The 24,627-nt window shown below is 33.0% G+C and overlaps 3 protein-coding genes across 4 annotated transcripts; all 3 read left to right on the top strand.

Annotated features, from left to right (window-relative positions):
• Positions 1–1,177: 1,177 nt before the first annotated feature.
• On the top strand, positions 1,178–6,122 carry LOC107416624 (BTB/POZ domain and ankyrin repeat-containing protein NPR1). Its single transcript, XM_048472295.2, has 5 exons — positions 1,178–2,735; positions 3,329–4,085; positions 5,028–5,225; positions 5,641–5,911; positions 6,040–6,122. Exons 1-5 carry the CDS (start codon positions 2,172–2,174, stop codon positions 6,050–6,052), a joined length of 1,803 nt encoding a protein of 600 aa, XP_048328252.1. The 5' UTR covers positions 1,178–2,171; the 3' UTR covers positions 6,053–6,122.
• A 1,565-nt stretch (positions 6,123–7,687) lies between these two features.
• Positions 7,688–11,733, top strand: LOC132803403 (BTB/POZ domain and ankyrin repeat-containing protein NPR2-like). 2 transcript variants are annotated; one of them, XM_060816306.1, is made up of 4 exons: positions 7,688–8,211; positions 8,510–8,561; positions 9,329–9,532; positions 9,977–11,733. In XM_060816306.1, the coding sequence occupies exons 2-4, from the start codon at positions 8,513–8,515 to the stop codon at positions 10,015–10,017; spliced, it is 294 nt and encodes a 97-aa protein (XP_060672289.1). In that variant the 5' UTR covers positions 7,688–8,211; positions 8,510–8,512; the 3' UTR covers positions 10,018–11,733. The 2 variants fall into 2 exon arrangements, with proteins under 2 accessions (XP_060672289.1, XP_060672290.1); XM_060816307.1 differs by having other exon boundaries at positions 8,463–8,561.
• An 8,007-nt stretch (positions 11,734–19,740) lies between these two features.
• LOC132803402 (BTB/POZ domain and ankyrin repeat-containing protein NPR1-like) lies at positions 19,741–22,155 on the top strand. The gene is made up of 4 exons (XM_060816305.1): positions 19,741–19,856; positions 20,112–20,160; positions 21,076–21,270; positions 21,696–22,155. The coding sequence occupies exons 2-4, from the start codon at positions 20,115–20,117 to the stop codon at positions 21,977–21,979; spliced, it is 525 nt and encodes a 174-aa protein (XP_060672288.1). The 5' UTR covers positions 19,741–19,856; positions 20,112–20,114; the 3' UTR covers positions 21,980–22,155.
• The last annotated feature ends 2,472 nt before the right edge of the window (positions 22,156–24,627 follow it).

Here is a 24,627-nt window from a genome sequence, read left to right as displayed (position 1 = left end):
ATGATTTGTAAGATCATTCGAAAAAAAAAAAAAAAAAAAAGAAGCTTGTAAGAAGAAAACCAACCTAAAAATATATACCAAAATGCAATGTGCTTGACTGAATTAATATAACAAATTAAAATTTTTAAAAAGCAAGGGGTTGATTATATTTTCATACCTTTAATTTTTAAGGTTTTGTAATATATATTTTTAAATTTTTAATTTAACAATTTAAATTGTTGATTTTTTAATTTATTGCCGTTTGAGCATTTTTCACTTTTAATTAATAGAATTTAACAATAAGTTTCAAGCAATTCATATTAAACTGTATAACACTTTGAACTGTAATTTATTAACGTATAAAATTTTAAAACTAGTTTTAAAATTTTATATTTATAATATTTCTAGTTCAAAATTTGATATGATTTAACAAGAACTAATGACATGCAACAACTTTTTATTTTTTGCTTGTTGTTTTTCATTTTTTTTTAAATAAAGACATGAAAGTGCAAAATATTAAAATTATATAATACCAATAATGTGAAATGATTATTAAATTTGATATTTAAAAGTTAAATAACGATCAAATTACAATAACTGTAAAAATTGAAAACTTAAATTGTTGAATTAAAAAATTGAGAGATTAAATTGTAAATTTTAAAAGTTAAAAATATTAAAATGCAATTAATCTTCGTGCAATATTATTCATACATGTTAGATTTAACTTAAGCACATATAAATTAAAATAAGTGAGACTTAAAAAAATAAATATTTTTGACCAATTGATTTGATTGGGTAATTAAAATATATTATATATAATAAAAGGAACTAATAAGTAAATAAAACAATTTTTGGTAAAAAAGTAAATAAAACAATTAAAAATCTTATTTCCTCCTGTCTTTATCTTTGATCCTAACTTGTTGAGGAAAAAAAATCCCCATTCCATTGTCTGAAAACTTATCCACATTTGGTCATAAAATTTTTTTTGTGAAAAAGAGAGGTTAAAAAATGGTAATTTTTTTGTTTTTGGTTTTTGTTTTTTTTCAGAAAAAATCCTATTGAGTTTGGTGGCTCTAGTGTGAAACTACCAACCAAAATAGTAATTTTTTTTTTTTCCAATTTTTAAAAAATCCGTATGATAGATTTTTTTTATGATAGACTTCTTTGGGTCAACTGAACTATTCTGTACTAAAGACGCGGAGCCAGAGAGCGAGAGAGAGAGAAAAGTTGCCATTATCCACAAATCTGTCCACCCTTTGATGCGTGCAATCTGAAACTTACTTTATTTTATTTTATTTTAATATTATTTCTTGAATTATCTTATCTTTGTCTTTGTTGTTAAAATAATAGAATAAACTTAATCATTTTATTTTTATTTTTATATTATTTCTCGGATTATATTTTATTTTCTTTGGTGAAATAATTTCTTGGATCATCTAATCTTTGTCTTTGGTGTTAAAATAGTATAATATATGTCGAGGTCCTCTGTATGATAGTTTTAGTTCTATAAATCTTGTTTTCCTTTTCCTCAGTCAAAAATAACATTCACATAACTTAAATCTGAATTTTCTGTTTTTCCAGCTTCTTTTTTTTCTTTTTTTTTCTTTTTTGGGTATAATTCTTTTGAAGAATGGTTTCCCTCTGTTTCTTGCCCGATTCTTGTTGAATTCCTCAGCTTTTTGAAGCCTGAAGTTTCTTTCTTTTTCCCAGTCAACGTCCCAGGTCTTTCATAAGCCTCTAGTCCTCTTTGTTGCTGCAGCTTTTACTATCTCCTTTCGCTGCATCGTTTCACTATTCAAGCTAAGTCAATGGTGGTTTAGATGTTGTTTTTTAATTTCCAAGTTGTGGAAATCTTTTCAGGATTTAAAGTTAATAAAGTTCATGATTATTGGATTCTTGGTTTTCTTTTATAGAAGTTTTAGATTTTCTGGGGGCAGATGATTTTCTATAGAAAGAAAGAAAATTTATGATTTTTTTTTTGTTCACTATTTTTAACAAGTGGGTAGTGCGTGAAAATGAAGCACTGAATTTTGTGTTAGCTAATTTCTTCCTCTTACACTGTTTATGAGCTATTTGGGAGAAGTTGGAAGCGTTTTTCCAATGGATTCCTGCAAAACTATATTCTGTTTTTCTTGATAGTCATAGCCTTTGTTAAGGGATTCAAAAGTACATTAAAAAAAAAAAAAAAATTCATGGAAAACATCAATGAACTTTCTTCATCATTGAGCTTTGCCTCATCTTCATATATATCAAATGGGTCTAGCGATCACAATTTATCTAGTATATCTGCTTGTGCTAGTTCTGAACCTTGGCAAAATCCTGAAAATTTAAGTCTGAGCAGACTCAGTAGCAATATAGAGAAGCTACTGATTGATCCTGAATATGACTATAGTGATGCTGAGATTGTTGTTGAGGAAAAAGTGGTGGGAGTGCATAGGTGTATTTTAGCTGCGAGGAGCCAGTTTTTCCATGAGCTATTCAAGAAGGCAAATGAGGGTTCGAAAATGGAAGGTAAACCAAAATATCTGATGTCTGAATTGGTACCTTATGGGAAGGTTGGATTTGAAGCTTTCAATGTTTTCTTGAATTATTTGTATACTGGTACTGGAAAGCTTAAGCCATCACCTCCAGAAGTATCAACGTGTGTTGATGATGGTTGTGCCCACGATGCGTGTCGGCCTGCTATTGATTATGCTGTGGAATTGATGTATGCTTCTGCTACTTTCCAAATGAAAGAGCTTGTTCTTCTTGTTCAGGTTGGTTTGGTCTTGCTTCCATATATATATATATATATATTTTTTTTTTTTTTTGCTAAAATTCATATCAGGGTTTACTTTTGATTTATGGTTGTTTACGTATTCTATACAATACCCTGAAAACATTGCCATGCATTTATATACTATATTAGAGTGTCTTCCAAATTCAGCAAAGCTGGTTTCATCTCCGAAATTTTCAGAGTTGGTGTGAATTTTCGATGATTGTTGCTCTTTTCTAGTTAATTAAAGCCAATTTTTACTCATGCACTCTAAAAGTTATACAAATTCACTTCCAGCTTTGAACTTTTGTTTGTTAAACTGGTAATTCATAGTGTGGAAATGGGGGGAATTTGAGGTTTCCTCAAATCCAATTTTAATTTTAAAAAAACGATAATTCAATAGTTTGACCGAAAACTAGCATTCTGCTATTCAAACAACATTGAAAGACATCATTTCCAAGTTTTTCGGTGACTTTGACAGTCTCAAATGTTAAATTCAATCGTTTAGATCATTCTAGTTAATAATTTTGAAAGAATAATAGCTAGCTTCTGTTATACATTTGTATTTACCTATGCCTGGTGTTATACATGTAGCGGCGGCTTTCAAACTTTGTTGAGAAAGCTCTTGTGGAAGATGTAATTCCAATTCTCTTGGCTGCCTTCCATTGCCAACTGAACCATCTTCGCTCGCACTGCATCCAGAGGGTAGCAAGGTCAAATCTTGACAATTTGTCTTTAGAGAAAGAGCTTCCTTATGAAGTTCTAACTGAAATCAAGTCATTGCGCCGTGCATCTGAGCAAGAGGAAGAATCTAGTGGGATAGAAATGAGAGAGCCAACTCAGGAGAAGAGAATCAAGAGAATCCACAAAGCATTGGACTCTGATGATGTTGAACTGGTCAAGCTTCTTCTGAGTGAATCTGACATTACTCTTAATGATGCTTGTGCACTCCACTATGCTGTTGCATACTGCGATCCTAAGGTTGTCAAGGAGGTCCTTAGTATAAACTTGGCTGATCTAAATCTCCGCAACCCTCGAGGACATACTGTGCTTCACATCGCTGCAAGACGTAAGGAGCCATCAGTTCTCGTGGCACTTTTGGACCAGGGAGCATCTGCAATGGAGACTACATTGGATGGGCAAACAGCTGTTGCAATTTGCCGCAGATCAACTAGGCCAAAGGACTATAACGAGGATACGAAGCAGGGAGAGGAATCTAACAAGGATCGAATATGCATTGACGTTCTTGAGAGAGAGATGCGAAGAAATTCAATGTCTGGGAATATGATAATGAAATCACAGGTCATGGCTGATGATTTGCATGTGATGCTGAACCTCCTGGAAGATAGAGGTGAGATTACTTACAAACTTCACTATTTATTTATGGACGTCAATTAGATTTAATTAAGTTTAGGTTGGATGTTTATGTCACTTTTCTGTTTTCTTTCCGTAAGAAATAGACCAATGTCTTCCATTTCGATTATAATTATAAAGTAATGTCAAGGTCTTCCCTTTGGTGTTACTATTGTTCTGTACTGTAATTTTAAATTCACCTAAGATTGGCTACCTTTTATCTAAGTCTAAATTCTTGGATGATTCTCTCAGAATTGTGTCAGATGCTTATTGTAGCTTAAATGGGGCATTAAAAGTGTTTACATTATATCAAACCACGGTATTCTGATTTCTCAGACAAAATTTTGCCTTAGAGTTAAATTTCAATACTAGTATGGATCTACCATGTATCTCATCTTCTGCTTCACTTATTCTGAGTATCAGCATCTGTTCTGGTATGATGGCATCCATCTCATCAAATTGCATGCTTTCATAATGTTTTCAAGTATATATCTCTGTTCAAGGATCAGATTTTGTCATTTTGATCCTTTTGTACATGCTCCTGTTTTTTTCTGATTTTAGGATACATGTGTCTTCTTCTTGTCTTCCCAATAACAAGTGCACCGAGTTTTCATCTCTTCGACCGTTTGTGTTGTTTTGAAAGACTTTATGTTTGACATACAGCTTATGCTATCTTTGTAAGGTTTCTTCATGGTTTCTTCATGTTTCCTGAAGCATCATTGTAAGGTTTCTTCATGTTTGCTGAAGAATCATTTTTCTTACCTTCCTATGAATAAAATTGAGTATACTGAACCGTCTGGCTAGCCATCTTGTTCATAGCTGTGAGGTCCATACTGTAGAAATTTTCAGATATTGAACAGACCAGTAATGTTCTTAAAATATACACATTTTGAATAATGGTCAGCTCCTCTAAATGACAGTTTGTGTATAAATGTGGCAGTGGCGTATGCAAGGTTGTTGTTTCCGGCTGAAGCCAGGATAGCTATGGAGAGGGCAGATGCTCATTCCACCTCAACGTACACTGGCCTCTCAGCATTGAGAGGATCGAATGGGAACTTAAGAGAGGTTGATTTGAATGAAACACCATCCGTACAGAAGAAAAAACTCCAAGAACGACTACAAGCCCTGATGAAAACAGGTTCTGTCTATTTATCTGAAACTATGCAATTTTTCTTATTATTATTATTGAATTTTTTATAATAGTCCCGAAAATGGAAACAAACATGAAAACAGTTTTGGTGAATGTTGAAGGGAACTTAGCAATCTGATTGTGCTGAAGCTCTCTTAAATTGAAAATAATATGTTTGAAGTAGTGCATCCTTTTTTTTTCCCCCCTTCAATTATTAGCATGGCGGGTTTAGAGTACTGAATATTATGTTAGCCATTTACTCTGTCTCTTTCTCTCCCACCATCGAGGAGTATCATGAGATTCAGCTCTTTTAATTAAACACTATACAACTGGAATTCAACTGGAACCAGCTTAGGAAAATTGTACTTTGAGTGAGATTATTCTATATGAGCAATATTTATGAAGCTACTGATTGTGGTGGCAGTGGAAAAGGGCCGGCGATTTTTCCCCCATTGCTCAGAAGTGCTTGATAAGTTTTTGGACGATGATGATATGCCTGATGTTTACTTCCTGGAAAAGGGAACTCCGGAAGAGCAAAGGTTGAAGAAAATGCGGTACATGGAACTCAAAGAGGATGTGCAGAAGGCATTCTACAAGGACATGGCTGAGAAGAACTGGTCAGGATTGTCTACCACCTCCTCCTCCTCATGCACCTCTTCTCCAAAGGAGGGTGTCAATTACAGGGTCCGGAAAAGGTTAGGTTAATCATAATCCTCTTTTTTTTTTTTTTTTTTTTTTGGCAGGAGACCATAATAGTTTTATCTAAAAGTGTTTTGGATTTCATTTTTCATTTTTTGTTTTTTTTGGGGCCTATTTGCACCAGGAGTAATTCTTAAGAGCCTATATTCTGGCTTTTCTGTATAATAGCAGAGATATAACAAACTACAATGCATGCTGTGTTATATATTTGGCCTGTAAATTAATGAATAAACCAAAAAGAGATACAATAGAAAAATAAAAAATAAAAATCCGTAAAGTAATGAAAAAAAAAAAAAAAAAAAGAAGTAAAAACATGCTGTAACTCATGGGTATAAGATGTAAAGCCTAAGAAAACACAAGCCAAAACACCTTAAAAACATGCAAATAAGCTTTTCCTTTCATATTCTCTCCTCTTTTTTATTTTTTTTTTCCTTTTTTATTTTTTATTTTTCATATATGGTATGAATGTATTATATTGTCTCATAAACCAAATTGGGTTTCTTACACATGCAAATTTAAGTCGTTTGAAGCAAAATTTAATATGGTCTCCTATGTTATAGTTCAATGATAAAGCGGATATTTTTCTCATGCAAAAAATTTGTGAAAAGATTGTCAGCATTTTATGGGAGGGATGTGAAGCCATTCAAATATTGTCGTAATAGTTGTTGGTCTTTTTGTTGCAACTTCGTTGTTACTCTGCTTTTAACGACTATACATGTGAAGATGAGTGTACGCAACGTCAACTGTTCGACTGAGAAAATTGGAACCATATTTTGCTCTTCTATGGTTTAAATGCTTTGTGAAATTGCAGCTTTATGAACTGCTTTTTATTAAACTAGTCAATTGTTACCACGCCAATCTATTAAAAAATAATAATAATAAAAACCAAAAAAAAAAGAAAAAAAAAAAGAAAATTTTTTTTTTTTCCTGGGGGTCTCTTGAAGAGTGTTGATTGATAAAACCAATATTTTTTTGAATAAAATGTAAATTTTAGTTCTTCCATTTCTATTATTTCCAAAAATAATAATTGTTATAATAATTTTAGATGATGAGATTTCATCCATATTCAACAATCAATAAGATATTTGGCAATGTAAAATTGATTTAGTTGGTATATTTTTTAAACTCACAACATAAAATTGTAAATACCAGATATTTAATCCCTTTCATTTTTATATACGATTTTGGGACAATTTTGATTTTTTAAAGTAATTAAATTAACAATGTTTATTAATTATAATAAGCTCAATATTAATATAATACAACAATTTTTGGCATTTACACTTTATACAATTTTGGATGTGCCTGAGAAAAAAAAAAGTGATATGTCCATTATAACATATGTAATTTTTCTTTTTTCTTTTTTTGAGAATATATGTCAGGTTAGCATGTTTCTAATTTGTAATGAAAAATGTGCCATAACTCATATATGGTCAATATTTTACGAAATCGGTAATATTAAAAAAATCTATCAATTTAATTATTTAGATTTAATTTTAAAAACATTGCAATAATAATAATAATTTTAAAAGCAGTTGAACCCAATTACACAAATTCAAAGAAATCTAATAGTTGTGAAAAAAAAAAAAAACTTATCATAATGTTATCAAATTGACATGATAATAAACCTTTGTTTATTAAAGGAAAAATCATATAAAGATAAACTGGTAGCTCACATATACTATATATATATATATATATATATAAATATACGATAAATTCATTAGAAATAAATGGTAAAATGCGCACCTATGGCATTTGCTATTTAATGACTTGAAAATGCCAAAGTTAACGTTGTTATTTTTTATTCCATGACAATAAAATGTGTGAATCCTAAAACCTTTTATTGAAATAATTTATCATCATTTTGTTTGGTTGGTAAAAATGTAAACCCCTTTAACCATTTAATCAAATTTATAATTTTGCATCATTATATTTTAGCATTCGATCATTAAAAGTTAATTCTAAAATTTGACACATTTAATATTTATTGGATAGTTCCTTCAAATCTTAAATTTTAGAAGGATTTTTAGTATTTATCAGAATAGAGATGCCACTAAAATGCTTTTAGCGTCCGTTTGAATGCGATTAAGTGCTTGGTTTATACTCTCTGATACTCTTAGAAGATTCGGGGGAGAAGCAGCGTAAGAATACTCTATTCCCCAAAAAAAATAAAAAAAAAATACTCTCTCTCTCTAATTAATATTATTATTAATATAATTATTGTGCTTTCGCTTCCGTGTCTTCGGATTTCATTGTTTCCTGAAACTTAGGCCGCCTCTATTCTCCGTTTCCGGTAAACCATCTCTTCGCCTCCCTCTTTTCTTTTTTTTTTTTTAGTTTTCTCTTCATGTTTTTCTGATCATCTCCTTAAAGATTTTCTGTTTTTTAGCATTTTCTTTTTCTTCCTATATTTTCTCCTTCTTTTTTTTTTTGTTTTATTATTATTATTTTTTTGCATCCTATTGTTTTGATTATTGTTATTATTATTATTATTATAATTATTTTCTATTGGAAATTTTTGTGGATATCGCAAAAAAAAAAAAGAAAAAAAATGTGAAGTGTGTAAATTAAAAATGATAACCAAATAACAGGTCATGGCTGATGATGATTTGCATTTGAAGCTGAACTACCTGGAAAATAGAGGTGAGATTCCTTATTAACTTTACCATTTATTTATGGACATAAATTGGAATAATCCTTTTTTTTTTAATTTTATTTTGGTGAATAATAATCCATTCGAAGTTTTAATTAAACTTTAGGGATGTATCATGCATGTTTATGTCAATTTTTATTTTTATTTTTTTGTCTTTCTAGAAGAAATAGAACAATGTCTTCCATTTCCATTACATTTTATCAAAGTAATGTCAAGGCACTCCCTTTGGTGTACAACTTTGTTCTTTGATGTAATTTTTCAAATTCATCTAAGATTGGCTACCTTTTTATAATGATCTAAGTCTCAATTCTTGTATGATTTTGTCAAAATATTGTCAGATTCTTGCTGTAGCTTAAATGGAATGTAATCATAAGAAGTGTCTACTTTTCACGCCAATCCACAGGATTGTGATTTTTCGAAAAAATTTCCACCATTAGAGTTCAATTTCGATGCTTGTATGGATCGACCATCTATCAGACTATCTCACCTTCTGCTTCACTTACTCTGAGTATCAGTTTCTGTACTGTCATCTATTCAAGTATATAATAATTTTTCTTACTTTTTTCCTGTGCATAAAGATGAGTCCGGTGACCCTTCCAGATCATTCTTTTTGGCTAGCCATCTTGTTCATATCTGTGAGGTCCATACTCAGTAGAAAATTTTCGGATATTGAAAGGACTGTTAATGTTGGTAAAATATGCCATTTTGAATAATGGTCAGTTCCTCTAAATGACAGTTTTATGTATAAATGTGGCAGTGACGTTTGCACGGTTGTTCTATCCGGCTAAAGCGAGGAATAGGATAGCTATGGAGATGGCAGATGCTCATTCAACTTCAACGTGCATCGGTCTCTCAGCATCAAAAGGATCAAATGGAAACTTAGGAAAGGCTGATTTGAATGAAATACCATTCATGCATAAGGAAAAACTCCAAGAACGATTACAAGCCCTGTTAAAAACAGGTATTGTTTATTCATCTGAAACTATGCAATTATTCTTATAGATTCTTATTATTATTGATTTTTTTTTGCTTTTTAAACTATAGTCCCGAAATTGGGAACAAACAGGAAAACAGTTTTGGTGAATGTTGGAAAGAATTTGGCAATTTGATTGTGCTAACCTAATTTAAATTGAAAAATCATATATTAGAAATTGTGCATCCTTTTGTTCTTCTATTAGTAGCAAGGCAGGTTCAGATTGCTGAATACTATGTTAGCTATTTACTCTCTTTTTCTCTCTCTCTCTCTCTACCCCCCCATGGAGAAAGTTTTATGGTAGTTACATTGATGAGTAATATGAGATTGAACTCTTTTAGTTAAACACTATACAACTGGATTCAAACTTGCTTTTACTGAGATTATTCTCCATGAGCATTCATGAATGAAGCTACTACTTGTGGTGGGCAGTGGAAAGGAGCGGGCGATTCTTTCCCTATTGCTCGGTGTGAAGTCCAACCGCACCACCACTGCACTGCCAGTGTGAAGACTGCTCAGCCACCATCTTTGACAATGGCCATTGCTGCATTTAACACCGAACTCCAACTTGCTCAACAATTGTGGGCTACTGTCAGAAGCTGTTGAAGATTGTGGCCATGCAACCGACTTTGTAAGCTTATAAATAGGCTTCATCCCGTTTCATGCAAGCCAAGCCAAGAGGGCAAGCTCAATATCATCCCAAGTGAGGAGTATTGAGAGTAAACTCCGAGAGAGAGAGTATTTAAGTTCCAGAAAGAGCTTGAGAGAAGAGTGAACAATTCCAGAGAGAATTTGACAGTGTAGAGAGAGGTTCCACGTGAGAATCCTCCACGAGAGAAGTTTTTATTTTTTGTATTCTATTTCCAAGAGAGTAATAGAATTCTTTTTATTTTTCTCATATTTCTTCTCTAAAGTGGTCAGAGAACCACAATAAGTGGTATCAGAGCTCTAGGTCGAGAGCTTGGGTTCAAAATTTGAAGTAATAGAGCCTCTGTTCTTCAAGTTGGTGTTTCGAAAAGTTGCTCAAATAATTAATTTAACAATACCAGGTGAAAGTACTCGATGATAAAAGAATAACCAAGTTCGCCGGAGAGAAACGCAGACCTTCACGTGCCAGAACGCGCCGTCTGAAAGTTTCTGCAGCAGTTCATGCGCCTCATGCGCCGTTTAGAGGTTGAAGACGACCACGTTAGCAGACACGTTAGCGAACCCAGCCACGTCATCTGCCACGGGACCCGACACGTCGTCAGCCACGCAATCGACATATCATCTGCCACATGTTGACACGTCAACACAATCTGCCACGTCATCATAAGTTTTTGAAATTACGGAACAACCCCTTAATTGTTGGAATTTACAGATTGACCCCTGTAGTTTCTGTATTTACATGTTGATCCAGAATTTTTGTGAAATTATGTTTTTGCCCCAAAAATTTTGGTAATTATATTTTGACCCCGGAAGAGTCAAGTCCACCATTTTCGGCCGTTCTGGACGCAACGGTTAACTCCGTTTTGCCAAATTCGGTTCCATTTTTGGTCAAGCCATAATGTCAATGGAAGAATCATCTTCGGGAGCTATGGTTAAGCTTACTGCCACAAATTATACACTTTGGAGATCTCGGATGGAAGATCTCCTCAATTGTAAAGATCTGTTTGATCCTATAGAAGCTAAAGGAGAAAACCCCGATCCCAGCAAAGAAGCAGAATGGAAGAAATTAAACAAGAAAACGATCGGTCAGATCAGGCAATGGATCGACCACAGTGTCTTCCATCATGTAGCGAAGGAAACGGATGCATATGCCCTCTGGAAAAAAATTGGAGGACATGTACCAGGCCAAGACTGCTCGGAACAAAGTCCTGTTGCTTAAGCGATTGGTAAATCTAAAATTACAGAGTGGAACTTCTGTAGCCGAGCATACCAATGAGTTCCAGAGCTTGGTAAATCAACTATCTGCTCTGGATTACCAACTAGGGGATGAGGATCAGGCCCTCCTACTTCTAAGCTCTCTTCCAGACAGTTGGGAAACATTGGTAGTCTCTCTCAGCAATTCGACCCTGAATGGCAAACTTACTATGACAATGGTTAAGGATGCCCTATTTAATGAAGAGGCCAGGAGAAAGGACATTGGCATGGATCAGTCACATGCCCTCGTCACAGAGAGAGGAAGACAGCAAAAAGGTGGTCTAGATAGGGGGAGAGGCAGGAGCAAGAGTAGAGGCAGATCTACAGACGGCAGAAAATCATCATATAAGTGCTATCATTGTGGCCTGGAGGGTCACATGAAGAAGAACTGCAGAAAGTTGTTGAGAGAGCAGAGACTCCAAGGTAATCAGCCGAAGAAGGATGGAGAGACACTAGTCACTGTTACAGGAGAAGTGGCGCTCTGCTCCACCGAAGAAGAGACATGCCTTCATATATCAACCCAAGATGTTGAATGGGTAGTCGATACTGCAGCATCCTACCATGTCACTTCACACAGAGATTTCTTCAAAACGTACAAAGCAGGAGACTTTGGTACGGTAAAGATGTGAAATTCCAGTTTCGCAAAGATTATGGGAACTGGTGCTATTGAGGTAAAAACGAATGTTGGTTGTACAATCACTTTGAAGGATGTCCGTCATGTTCCAGATCTTCGGCTTAATCTACTTTCGGGAGTAGCCTTAGACAAGCAAGGCTATGACAACTACTTCAGCAAAGGCACATGGAAAATGACGAAAGGTGCCATAGTTGTCGCCCGATGACATATTTGTGGAACGCTGTACAAGACTCATGTGAAGATATGTGCAGATAGCCTCAATATTACAGAAGGAGAGACGTCTCAAAATCTGTGGCACTAGAGACTCGGTCACATGAGTGAAAAAGGATTGTCCACTTTGGCAAGGAAGAAGCTTATCACTGTTTGCAAGGATGCTGCGCTAGATCCTTATAATCACTGCTTGTTTGGTAAGCAACATAGAGTCTCCTTCAGTTTCTCTGCATTGAGAAGATCAGAGTTGCTTAGTCTGGTGCACTCTGATGTTTGTGGTCCCATGGAGGTGGAATCATTAGGTGGCAACAAGTATTTCCTGACCTTCATTGATGATGCTTCTCTGAAGGTGTGTGTATATTTCTTGAAGACAAAGGACCAGGTATTAGATTACTTCAAACTGTTTCATACCATGGTAGAGCGTGAAACAGGAAAGAAGTTGAAATGTCTTCGCTCAGATAATGGAGGCGAGTATACTTCCAAGGAGTTCGATGCCTACTGCAGAAGACACGACATTCGACATGAAAAGACGGTCCCTCGCACCCCACAACATAATGGAATAGCTGAAAGAATGAACCGAACCATTATGGAAAAAGGTCAGAAGTATGATCAGTATGGCTAAGCTGCCAAAGCCATTCTGAGGAGAAGCTGTTTGTGCCGCTTGCTATTTAATCAACAGATCACCATCAGTACCGTTGAATTTTGAAATTCCGGAGAAAATATGGGCGGGTAAGATTCCCTCTTACTCTCATTTAAGAGTGTTTGGTTGTTTAGTTTATGTACATGTATCCAAGGAGCTCAGCCAGAAGCTCGATGCAAGATCTACTTCATGTATCTTTATAAGATATGGAGATGAAGAATTCGGATACAGGTTATGGGACCCGAAAACAAAGAAGGTTATTAGAAGCAGGGATGTAGTATTCCATGAAAACCAGACAATAGAAGACATTGAAAAGCCCAGAATGTCTCCTAATTGTAGTTCTAGTGCCGAGAATTTTAGTTCTAATCCAGCACCAGCAAAAATAGCCACAGAGGATAATGAGGTGCATGAAGATATACCAGAAGCAGACCAGGAGGAAAAAGGGGATATTGAGCAGGGGGAGACTCAATCCTCTCAAGTAGCTACATGGCCATCACAGCGGTCAGATGATGGTACACCTCTTGAAACCAGTGGTTTACAAGTTCGGAGATCTGAGTGAGGCCGAATTCCATAAAAGAGATTTTCAGAATCTGAGTATATTATGCTTACTGAAGAAGGGGAGCCAGAGAGTTTCCAGGAAGCTGTTTCTCATCAAGAGAAGGAAAAATGGCTACAAACAATGCAAGATGAGATGGAATCCTTGCAGAAAAATCATACTTATGAGTTGGTTGAGCTTCCAACAGGAAAGAAGGCACTAAAAAATAAATGGGTGTTCAAGCTTAAGAAAGATGGCAGTAGAAAGGTGGTGAAACACAAAGCTCGATTGGTGGTTAAAGGATTTCTTCAGAAGAAAGGAATTGACTTTGATGAGATTTTTTCACCAGTGGTAAAAATGATTTCAATTCGAGTCATTTTTGGTTTAGTAGCAAGTCTAAACCTAGAGCTTGAACAGATGAATGTGAAGACAGCATTTCTTCACGGTGATTTACATGAAGAAATCTACATGGAGCAGCAAGAAGAATTTGAGGTTTCAGGGAAAGAAAACCTCGTATGCAAGCTGAATAAGAGCTTGTATGGCCTTAAGCAAGCACCAAGACAATGGTACAAGAAGTTTGACTCGTTTATGGTGAGTCAAGGTTATAAAAGGACTGCAGCAGACCAGTGTGTTTATATTCAAAAATTTTCAGGTGGAAACTTCATTGCACTTTTGCTATATGTGGACGACATGTTGATCATTGGACAAGATGCAATGAAGTTAGTCAACTGAAGAAAGAATTGTCTAAGTCCTTTGATATGAAAGACTTAGGACCAGCTCAACAAATTTTGGGAATGCAAATAATCCGAGACAGGAAAAATAGAAGGTTATGGCTATCTCAAGAGAAGTATGTTGAATGGGTGATAAAGAGATTCATCATGGACAAAGCTAAACCGATCAGCATTCCACTTGCAAATCATTTCAAGTTGAGCAAGAGAATGTGCCCCTCATCCAAAGAAGAGATAGAGGAGATGGCTTCAGTACCATATTCTTCAGCGGTAGGAAGTCTGATGTCTGCAATGGTGTGTACCAGACCAGACATTGCTCATGCAGTAGGTGTTGTGAGCAGATTTCTTTCAAATCCTGGAAAGAAACACTGGGAAGCAGTCAAATGGATTCTCAGGTATCTTAAAGGTACATCGAAGCTGTGCTTGTGCTACGGAGGAGGTGATCCAATCTTAGAAGGCTATACAGATGCAGATATGGCCGGAGACCCTGATAATAGAAAGTCTACATCAGGTTATCTCTACACTTTTGCGGGGGGAGCTGTGTCATGGCAGTCAAGATTGCAGAAGTGTGTTGCTTTATCCATTACTGAAGCAGAGTACATTGCCGCAGCAGAAGCGGGTAAGGAAATGTTGTGGTTGAAGCGTTTTCTCACAGAATTGGGCATCAAGCAAGAAGACTACAAGATACATTGTGATAGCCAAAGTGCCGTGGAATTGAGCAAAAACTCAATGTATCATTCCTGTATAAAGCACATTGACATCCGTTATCATTGGATACGCGAAGTAATAGATCAACAGTTGCTGAAACTGATAAGATCCACACAAAAGAGAATCCAGCAGATATGCTAACAAAAATTGTTGCTCAAGAGAAGTTGAAGCTATGCAGAGACATAGCTGGATGGATGGCAGATGACCATCAGTTTAAATGCGGCTGGAGGGGGAGAATTGTGAAGTCCAGCCGCACCACCACTGTACCGACAGTGTGAAGACTGCTCAGCCACCATCTTTGACAATGGCCATTGCTGCATTTAACACCGAACTCCAACTTGCTCAACAATTGTGGGCTACAGTCAGAAGCTGTTGAAGATTGTGGCCATGCAACCGACTTTGTAAGCCTATAAATAGGCTCCATCCTGTTACATGCAAGCCAAGCCAAGAGAGCAAGCTCAATATCATCCCAAGTGAGGAGTATTGAGAGTAAACTCCGAGAGAGAGAGTATTTAAGTTCCAGAGAGAGCTTGAGAGAAGAGTGAGCAATTCCAGAGAGAATTTGACAATGTAGAGAGAGGTTTCACGTGAGAATCCTCCACGAGAGAAGTTTTTATTTTTTGTATTCTATTTTCAAGAGAGTAATAGAATTCTTTTTATTTTTCTTCTCATATTTCTTCTCTAAAGTGGTCAGAGAACCACAGCACTCGGAAGTGCTTGATAAGTTTTTGGATCATGATATACTTGATATTTACTTGGTCGAAAAGGGAACTCTAGAATAACAAAGGTTGAAGAGAATGCTGTTCATGGAACTCAAAGGAGGGTGTGAATTACAGGGTCAGGAAAATAGTAAAGATGTAATGAACTGCACCGCTATTCTGGAAAATAGCACAGATGTAATGATACACTGTTATTTTATATAATATCATTAAATATGTGGCCTGTAATTGAATGCAAAAACCAAAAAGATAGATTTTTAGACACAACAGAGGAAGTAAACACATGACATTTTGGGATACTCATGGGAATAGGATGTTAAGCTTAAGAAAACACAATCCAAAACCCTTAAAAATAGGCATTTATGCTTTTTTTTTAATTATATATATATATATATATATGTATATATTTGTTTCCACCCTCCAAAATTGGTATACATCTCATAAACCAGATTGGGTTTCTTTCATGCAAATTTATGTCGTTTGAAACTTAATGCATATTGTCTCCCATGTTATAATTCAATTATAAAACCTTTATTTTTCTCATGAAAAAATAATAATAAAAAAAATCTCTCTGTGTTCAAATTTTCCGCCAGAAAGAAAATTATAAAAATTTGTGAAAAGAATGTCAGCATCTTATGGCCAGGGATGTGAAGCCGTTCAAATGTTGTCATGATAGCAGTTGGTCTTTGGTGGCTGTTTTGTTGTTGCTCTTGCTTTTAACCATTTATGTGAAGATGAGTGTACGCAATGTCAATTCTACAACTGAGAAATTTGGAAACATATTTTCCTCTTTTATGGTTTTAATGCCTTGTGAAATGTCAGCTTTATGAACTGCTTTTTATTTAATTAAACTAATTAGTTGTTACCACACCAATCCATTTAATTAGCGAAAAACAAAACAGGTTGTTGAACCAATAAATACCTATAAATGAACAGGTATTTCTTCTCCCATTTTGTAAGGATTATTGGCCCGTTTTATATTAATAATAATTTTCCTTTTTATTTTATTGGATTTAATATTTAAGTGGATAATATCTACGTTGGAATTCCTTCTTCTCCAATGATGATGATGATGATGAGAACAATAATAATAATAGATGATGTATCTATATTCAATATTCAATAAGGCCCTGGTTCAACATTCAAAAATTGTTAATGAAGTATTTGGATAGTTTTCAGGGAGTGTTTATGGCCTCTAAAAGCATTGATAATCAAAGTCAATGAAGTCTGACTTCTTCATGATGCACGTTTGAATAAATAGAAGCAAAAACTATGCCAAATAAGGCTTAAGACCAAAGGAAACACCATCCGTACAGAAGAAAAGAAATTCCAAAAACGAATACAAGCCCTGATGAAAACAGGTTCTGTCTATTTATCTGAAGCCATGCAATTTTTCTTCCCATTATTATTGAAATTTTTATAATAGTCCCGAAAATGGAAACAAACATGAAAACAGTTTTGGTGAATGTTGAAGGGAACTTATGTGCTGAACCTAATTTAAATTGAAAATAATAAAGTTCGAAGTTGTGCATTTTTTTTTCCCCTTCAATTGGTAGCACGGCGGGTTTAGAGTACTAAATATTATGTTAGCCATTTACTCTATCTCTTTTGCTCCCACCATTGAGGAGTATTATACGATTCAACTGCTTTAATTAAACACTATACGACTGGAATTCAACCGGAACTAGCTTAGGAAACTTGTACTTTGATTGAGATTATTCTATATGAGCAATATTTATGAAGCTACTTATTGTGGTGGCAGTGGACAAGAGCATTGTTCAGAAATGTTTGATAAGTTTTTGGAAGATGATGATATGCCTGATGAGTTTTATATAAAAGTGTTTAGGATTTCATGTTTCTTTTTTTTTTTTGGGGTCTATTTCCACCAGGAGTAATTCTTAAGAGCCTATATTCTGGCTTTTCTGTATAATAGCAAAGATATAACAAACTACAATGCATGCTATGTTATATCATCATATATTTGGCGTGTAAATTAATGAATAACAAAAAGAGATACAATAGAAAGAAAAAAAAATTTCCATAAATTAATGAAAAAAACCAAAAAGAGATACAATTAGAAAAAAAAATTAAAATCCTAAATACATGCTGTAACTCATGGGAATAGGATGTTAAGCTTAAGAAAACACAAACCAAAACACCTTAAAAACATGCAAATAGGCTTTTCCTTACATATTCTTTTTTTTTTTTTTTTCCGCACTTCATATTTGGTATGAATGTATCATATTTTCTCATAAACCAAATTGGGTTTCTTACACATGCAATTTTAAGTCGTTTGAAGCAAAATTTAATATGGTCTCCTATGTCATAATTCAATGATAAAGTGGATGTTTTTCTCATGCAAAAAAAAAAAAAAAAAAAAATCTCAGAGTTGGAATTTTCCGCTGGTAAAGAAATAAAATTATAAAAATTTGTGAAAAGATTGTCAGCATTTTATGGCAGTGATGCGAAGCCATTCAAATATCGTCGTAATAGTTGTTTGTCTTATGGTAGCAACTTCGTTGTTATTCTGCTTTTTAACTATATATGTGAAGATGATTGTACGCAATGTCAACTATACAACTGAGAAAATTGGAACCATATTTTGCTCTTCTATGGTTTTAATGCTTTGTGAAATGGCAGCTTTATTAAAAATAAAAAAATGTTGTTGAACAACCAACAAGTAACTCCATAAACGAACAGGTATTTCTTCTCCCTTAAAGATTGTTAGCCTTTTTAACAATGTTAAATTTCGTATTTTTGGGTCTCATGAAGACGGTATATTGGTAAAGCTACTATTTTCTGAATAAAATTTAAGTTTCAATTCCCTCATTTCTAACATTTTAAAAATTAATAATTGTTATAATAATTTTAGATGATGAGATTTCATCCATATTCAACTATCAATATAAGATAGTTGTTAAACTAAGATTAATTTAGTTGGCATATCTTTTACACTTACAATATAAAATTGTGAATTTGAGATATCTTATTCTCTTCCTTTTTTATAAATTATTTTGTGATAATTTTAATTTTTAAAGTTATTTTATAAATTATTTTGTGATAATTTTAATTTTTAAAGTTATTTTAGGATGGCCTGATAAGAAAGCAAGAGTATTCTTAGGCCTTGGATCCCAAATAGGAATCTTTTTTCTACTACAAGTAATTAAATCACAAAATGAATTCCGAAAAGGTTTACCATGGTCAATCTCTTTCAAGCCTCTTTTTTGTCCATATGCATGCATTACTTTTATTTTTTTATTATTTATAACAACTTTTCCATACCTCGTATTTTGAATCCAAAATTTTTCGATGGAGTGGTATAACCATTAAATTAACATCATTTGATATTTATAAATTATAATAAGCTCATAATTAATATAATACAATAATTTTTCGCATTTACACTTAGACAATTTTGTGATGTGTTTGAGTGCCAAAAAGAAAAAAAGTGATATGCCAATTATAACATATGTAATTTTTTATTTTTTATTTTTTATTTTTTGAGAATATATGTCAAGTTAGCGTGTTTCTGATTTGTGATGAAAAATGTGTCATAAATCATATATGGTCAATATTTTATGAAATCCGTATATTAAAAAGATTATTGCAAAAAGAATAATTTTAAAAGGAGTTGAAAAATTCAAACAAATTGTATAAAAAAATAGAAATTTAGCAGATAAAAGTTGTTTTTTTAATTGTATAAAAAAATAGAAATTTATAATATATAAAGTATTTATAGGTTTAATTCAGTATAAAATGGTCAAAAATTTATAAGTCAAATTCAAGAATAAAATTTCTCCATATACCATTTAATCTTCTCTAATTATAATTATAATGAGTTTTATATTGATAAAATATATTTATATATAATATATATAAAAAAGGGAAATTTATAAAATTTATAAAAGTAAAATGAAAAATGGTGCATTGCTTGCTGGCTTAATCTGGCTTAGAAGACTAAGGGGAGAAGTAGTGTAAGAAATGTTGACCAATTGGCTGAGGATAAGGACACTTCACTACCCCTCTCTTTAGACCCCCAGAAAAAAAAAAACAAAATAATAATAATAATAATACAACCTCTCTCTCTCTCTCTCTCTCTCTCCCCCCCCCCCCCCCCCCCCCCCCTCTCTCTCTTAAATTAATATTATTATTAATATAATTATTGTGCTTTAGCTTCCGTGTCTTTGGATTTCAATTTTTTCATGAAACCTAGTCCGCCTCTATTCTCCGTTTCCGGTAAATTCGTAAACCACCTCTTCTCCTCCGTTTTCTTTTTGTAGTTTTCTCTTCATGTTTTTCTGATCATCTCCTTAACGATTTTCGGTTTTCTAGCATTTTCTTTTTCTTCCTGCATTTTCTCCCTTTTTTTTATTCTACTGTTTTGCTTACTATTATTATTATAATTATTTTCGCTTGGAAATTTTTGTGGATATCGCAAACTGATTTGAAAATTGAGATTTAAGCTCAAGTAATATGATAATGAAATCACAGGTAATGGCTGATGATTTGCATGTGATGCTGAACCTCCTGGAAGATAGAGGTGAGATTACCTATTAACTTTACTATTTATTTATGGACATCAATTAGAATAATCCATTTAAGGTATAATTAACTTTAGGCTGTATGTTTATGTCACTTTTTTTTTTTTTTTTTCTTTTTCTTTCCCGATAAGAAATAAACCAATGTCTTCCATTTCCACCATAATTATAGAGTAATTTCAAGGTCCTCCCTTTGGTGTTACTCTTTTTCTGTACTGTAATTTTGAATTCACCTAAGATTGGCTACATTTTATGGTTATCTTTTTGGATGATATTGTCAGGATTGTGTCAGATGCTTACCGTAGCTTAAATGGAGTGTAATTAAAAGTGTTTACATTTTATCAAACTACAGTATTGTGATTTTTCGAAAAAAAAATTGCCTTAAGGGTTCAATTTCAATACTAGTATGGATCTACCATCTATCTCTATCTTCTGCTTCACTTATTTTAATTATCAGCGTCTGTTTCTGGCATCTATCTCACCAAATTGCATGCTTTCATAACGTTTTCAAGTATATATCTCTGTTCAAGAATCAGATTTTGTCATTTTGATCCTTTTGTACATGTTCCTGTTTTTTTCTGATTTATCTTACCAATAACAAGTGCACCGAGCTTTCATCTCTTCAGCCATTTGTGTTGTTTTGAAAGACTTTATGTTTGACATACATCTTATGCTATCTTTGTAAGGTTTCTTTATATTTCCTGAAGAATCATTTTTCTTACGTTCCCTATGCATAAAGTTGAGTGTACTGACCCGTCTCGATCATCCTTTTATGCTAGTCATCTTGTTCATACCTGTGAGTTCCATAGTGTAGAAATTTTCGGATATTGAAAGGAGGACCAGTAATGTTCTTAAAAGATACATTTTGAGTAGTGGTCAGCTCCTCTAAATGACATTTTATGTATAAAATGTGGCAGTGGCCTATGCAAGGCTGTTGTTTCCGGCCGAAGCCAGGATAGTTATGGAGGCAGATGCTCATTCCACCTCAACGTACACTGGCCTCTCAGAATTGAAAGGATTGAATGAAAACTTAACAGAGGTTGATTTGAACGAAACACCTTCCGTACAGAAGAAAAAACTCCAAGAACGAGTACAAGCCCTGATGAAAACAGGTTCTCTCTATTTATCTGAAACTATGCAATTATTCTTATTATTATTATTGAAATTTTTATAATAGTCCCGAAAATGGAAACAAACATGAAAACAGTTTTGGTGAATGTTGAAGGGAACTTATGTGCTGAACCTAATTTAAATTGAAAATAATATGTTTGAAGTTGTGCATCCTTTTTCCTTTTTCTTTTTTCTTTTTTTTACCCCTTCAATTAGTAGCACGGCGGGTTTAGAGTACTAAATATTATGTTAGCCATTTACTCTTATTTCTTTCTGTCCCACCATTGAGGAGTATTATGAGATTATAACTCTTTTAATTAAACACTATACGACTGGAATTCAACTGGAACTAGCTTAGGAAACTTGTACTTTGATCGAGATTATTCTATATGAGCAATATTTATGAAGCTACTAATTGTGGTGGCAGTGGAAAAGGGCCGGCGATATTTCCCCCATTGCTCAGAAGTGCTTGATAAATTTTTGGACGATGATGATATGCCTGATGTTTACTTCCTCGAAAAGGGAACTCCGGACGAGCAAAGGTTGAAGAAAATGCGGTACATGGAACTCAAAGAAGATGTGCAGAAGGCATTCTACAAGGACATGGCTGAGAAGAACTGGTCAGGATTGTCTACCACCTCCTCCTCCTCATGCACCTCTTCTCCAAAGGAGGGTGTCAATTACAGGGTCCGGAGACTAGCAAAGATGTAATGAACTACACTGTTATTCTGGCTTTTCTGTGAAATAGCAAAGATGTAATGAACTACACTGTTATTCTGGCTTTTCTGTGAAACAGCAAAGATGTAATGAACTACACTGTTATTCTGGCTTTTCTGTGAAACAGCAAAGATGTAATGAACTACACTGTTATTTTATATCATTTTATATATTGGCCTGTAATTTAATGCAAAAACCAAAAAGATAGAATTTTAGATACAACAGAGGAGGTAAATACATTAAGTTTTGGGATACTCATGGGAATAGGATGTTAAGCTTAAGAAAACACAATCCAAACACCTTAGAAAACATGCATTTATGCTTTTCTTTTAATTATATATTTATATAATATACATATATATATATATATATATATATATATGTATATATATTTCTTTCCACCCTCCAAAATTGATAAGAATCTCATAAACCAGATTGGGTTTCTTTCATGCAAGTTTAAGTTGTTTGAAACTTAATGTATATTGTCTCCTATGTTATAATTCAATGATAAAACCTTTATTTTTCTCATTAAAAAAAAAAAAAAAAAAAAAAAAAAAAAAAAAAAAAGCTCTCTCAGTTCAAATTTTCCGCCAGAAAGAAAATTATAAAAATTTGTGAAAAGATTGTCAGCATCTTATGGCCAGGGATGTGAAGCCGTTCAAATGTTGTCATGCTAGTAGTTGGTCTTTGGTAGCTGTTTTGTTGTTGCTCTGCTTTTAACTATTTATGTGAAGATGAGTGTACGCAATGTCAATTGTACAACTGATAAATTTGGAAACATATTTTGCTCTTTTATGGTTTTAACTTGTGAAATATCAGCTTTATGAACTGCTTTTTATTTAATTAAACTAGTTAGTTGTTACCACACCAATCCATTTAATTAGGGGGGAAAAAAAGGTTGAACCAATAAATACCTATAAACAAGCAGGTGTTTCTTCTCCCATTTTGTAAGGCTTGTTGGCCCGTTTAATATTAATAATAATTTTTCTTTTTTGTTTTGTTAATGTAATGGTAGACCTACTATTTTATTAGATTTAATATTTTATTGGACAAAATCTAAGTTCAAATTCCTTCTTCTCCATTAATAATAATAATAATAAAAAAAAAATTGATGATATATCTATGCTCAACGTTGAATAAGGCTATGTTGGGCAGGGTTCAATATTCAAAAGCTGTCTATGAAGTGTTTGAATAGTTTTGGAAAGTTTTTATGACATCTAAAAGTATTGATAATCAAAATCAGTAAAATATGGCTTTTTCATAATATATTTTTAAGCAAGCAGAAACAAAAGCTATGTCAAACAAAGCCTAAAATACTAAATGCAAATAAATATATTGTAGATACTAATTTTCTGCTTAATCAAACTATTTGATAATTTAAATTTTTAAATGGACATAACATAAATATTATTTTTTAAAACAATAAATTCTTAAGATACTAATTTTCTGCTTAATCAAACTATTTGATAATTTTAATTTTTAAATGGACATAACATAAATATTATTTTTTAAAACAATAAATTCTTAGTATGAAGCTTCCATTCTTGCTTTCATATAAAAAAAGAAAGGGTTGTTAGCTTTATTAGTCCCTAAATCATTTCCATAGTTGTACTTTGTTGTTTGAATATATATATATATATATATATTTCACTTTTATTCTTAAACTTTAGTTTTTAATGCATTTTTGTCCTTAACACAATTTTTGGTCAAATTTTTAATAGTTTTAAGATGTATGGTATGGTTGATGAAATATGTAGGAGTCTTGTGAAGTTCTTTAATATTGTGATTTTGTTGTTTAAATGTATTGTATGTTTTAAAGTTCCTAAAAATTAAATTAAAAATAATTTAAGGATTCAAGTCATCAAAAATAATAAAATATAATTAGATTAAAAATAATTTAACGATTCAAGTTATCAAAAAAAAATATGTATGGGGATTAAAATGCCCAACAAAAAAAAAAAAAAAGATTAAAAGACCACAAAAATGTTTAAAAAAAAAAAAAGACAAACTCAAATAATAAGTGGGACAAATACACAAATAAGTTGTGTACCCAAAAGAGTAAAAAAAAACAAAAAAAAAAGAAAAAAAAAAAAGAAAGAGAAAAAAAAGGGGGATACCTTTCCTTTGTTTAAATGCCCAACGCGTATGCGTGGGCTATAGCGCCTGGCTTTTAAAGTAACACAGTGATCTTACTGCAACTTCTTCCCTTTTTTTTTTTTTTTTTTTTTTTTTAGTGATTTTTCTGCAATTTTATATCATGTTCAAAGTTCAAGCTAAAAGGAAATAGATTTTTATGTAATATATATATATTTTTTTGGTGAATAGATTCTTGTATACTTTAGTTGTGAATGGTATCTGTTTAAGGAAATGTTGTTAATGGTGTTTACTTAGAACTGAATCCTATACCTTAACTATTACACTTAGATTAAACTTTTTGTATTATTATTATTATTAAATTTTTAACGGTACAACGCAGAGATAACAAATTGTGATATTTAATTTATTAAAAAAAAAAAAAAAGATTGTGATATTTAGGACTTTCCTTGGAGCCCAAGTAGGAATCTTTTCCTACTAAAAGTAACCAACAAGTTACAATCTGGGGCCAGTAATTGAAACAAGTCCAAAGGTAACATAATGCAACA

The sequence above is a fragment of the Ziziphus jujuba genome, chromosome 4 (assembly GCF_031755915.1).
Source record: "Ziziphus jujuba cultivar Dongzao chromosome 4, ASM3175591v1".
In the NCBI taxonomy this organism is placed as follows: domain Eukaryota; kingdom Viridiplantae; phylum Streptophyta; class Magnoliopsida; order Rosales; family Rhamnaceae; genus Ziziphus; species Ziziphus jujuba.
Note: the sequence above shows the minus strand (reverse complement) of the source record. Positions and strands in the feature narration are given on the sequence as shown.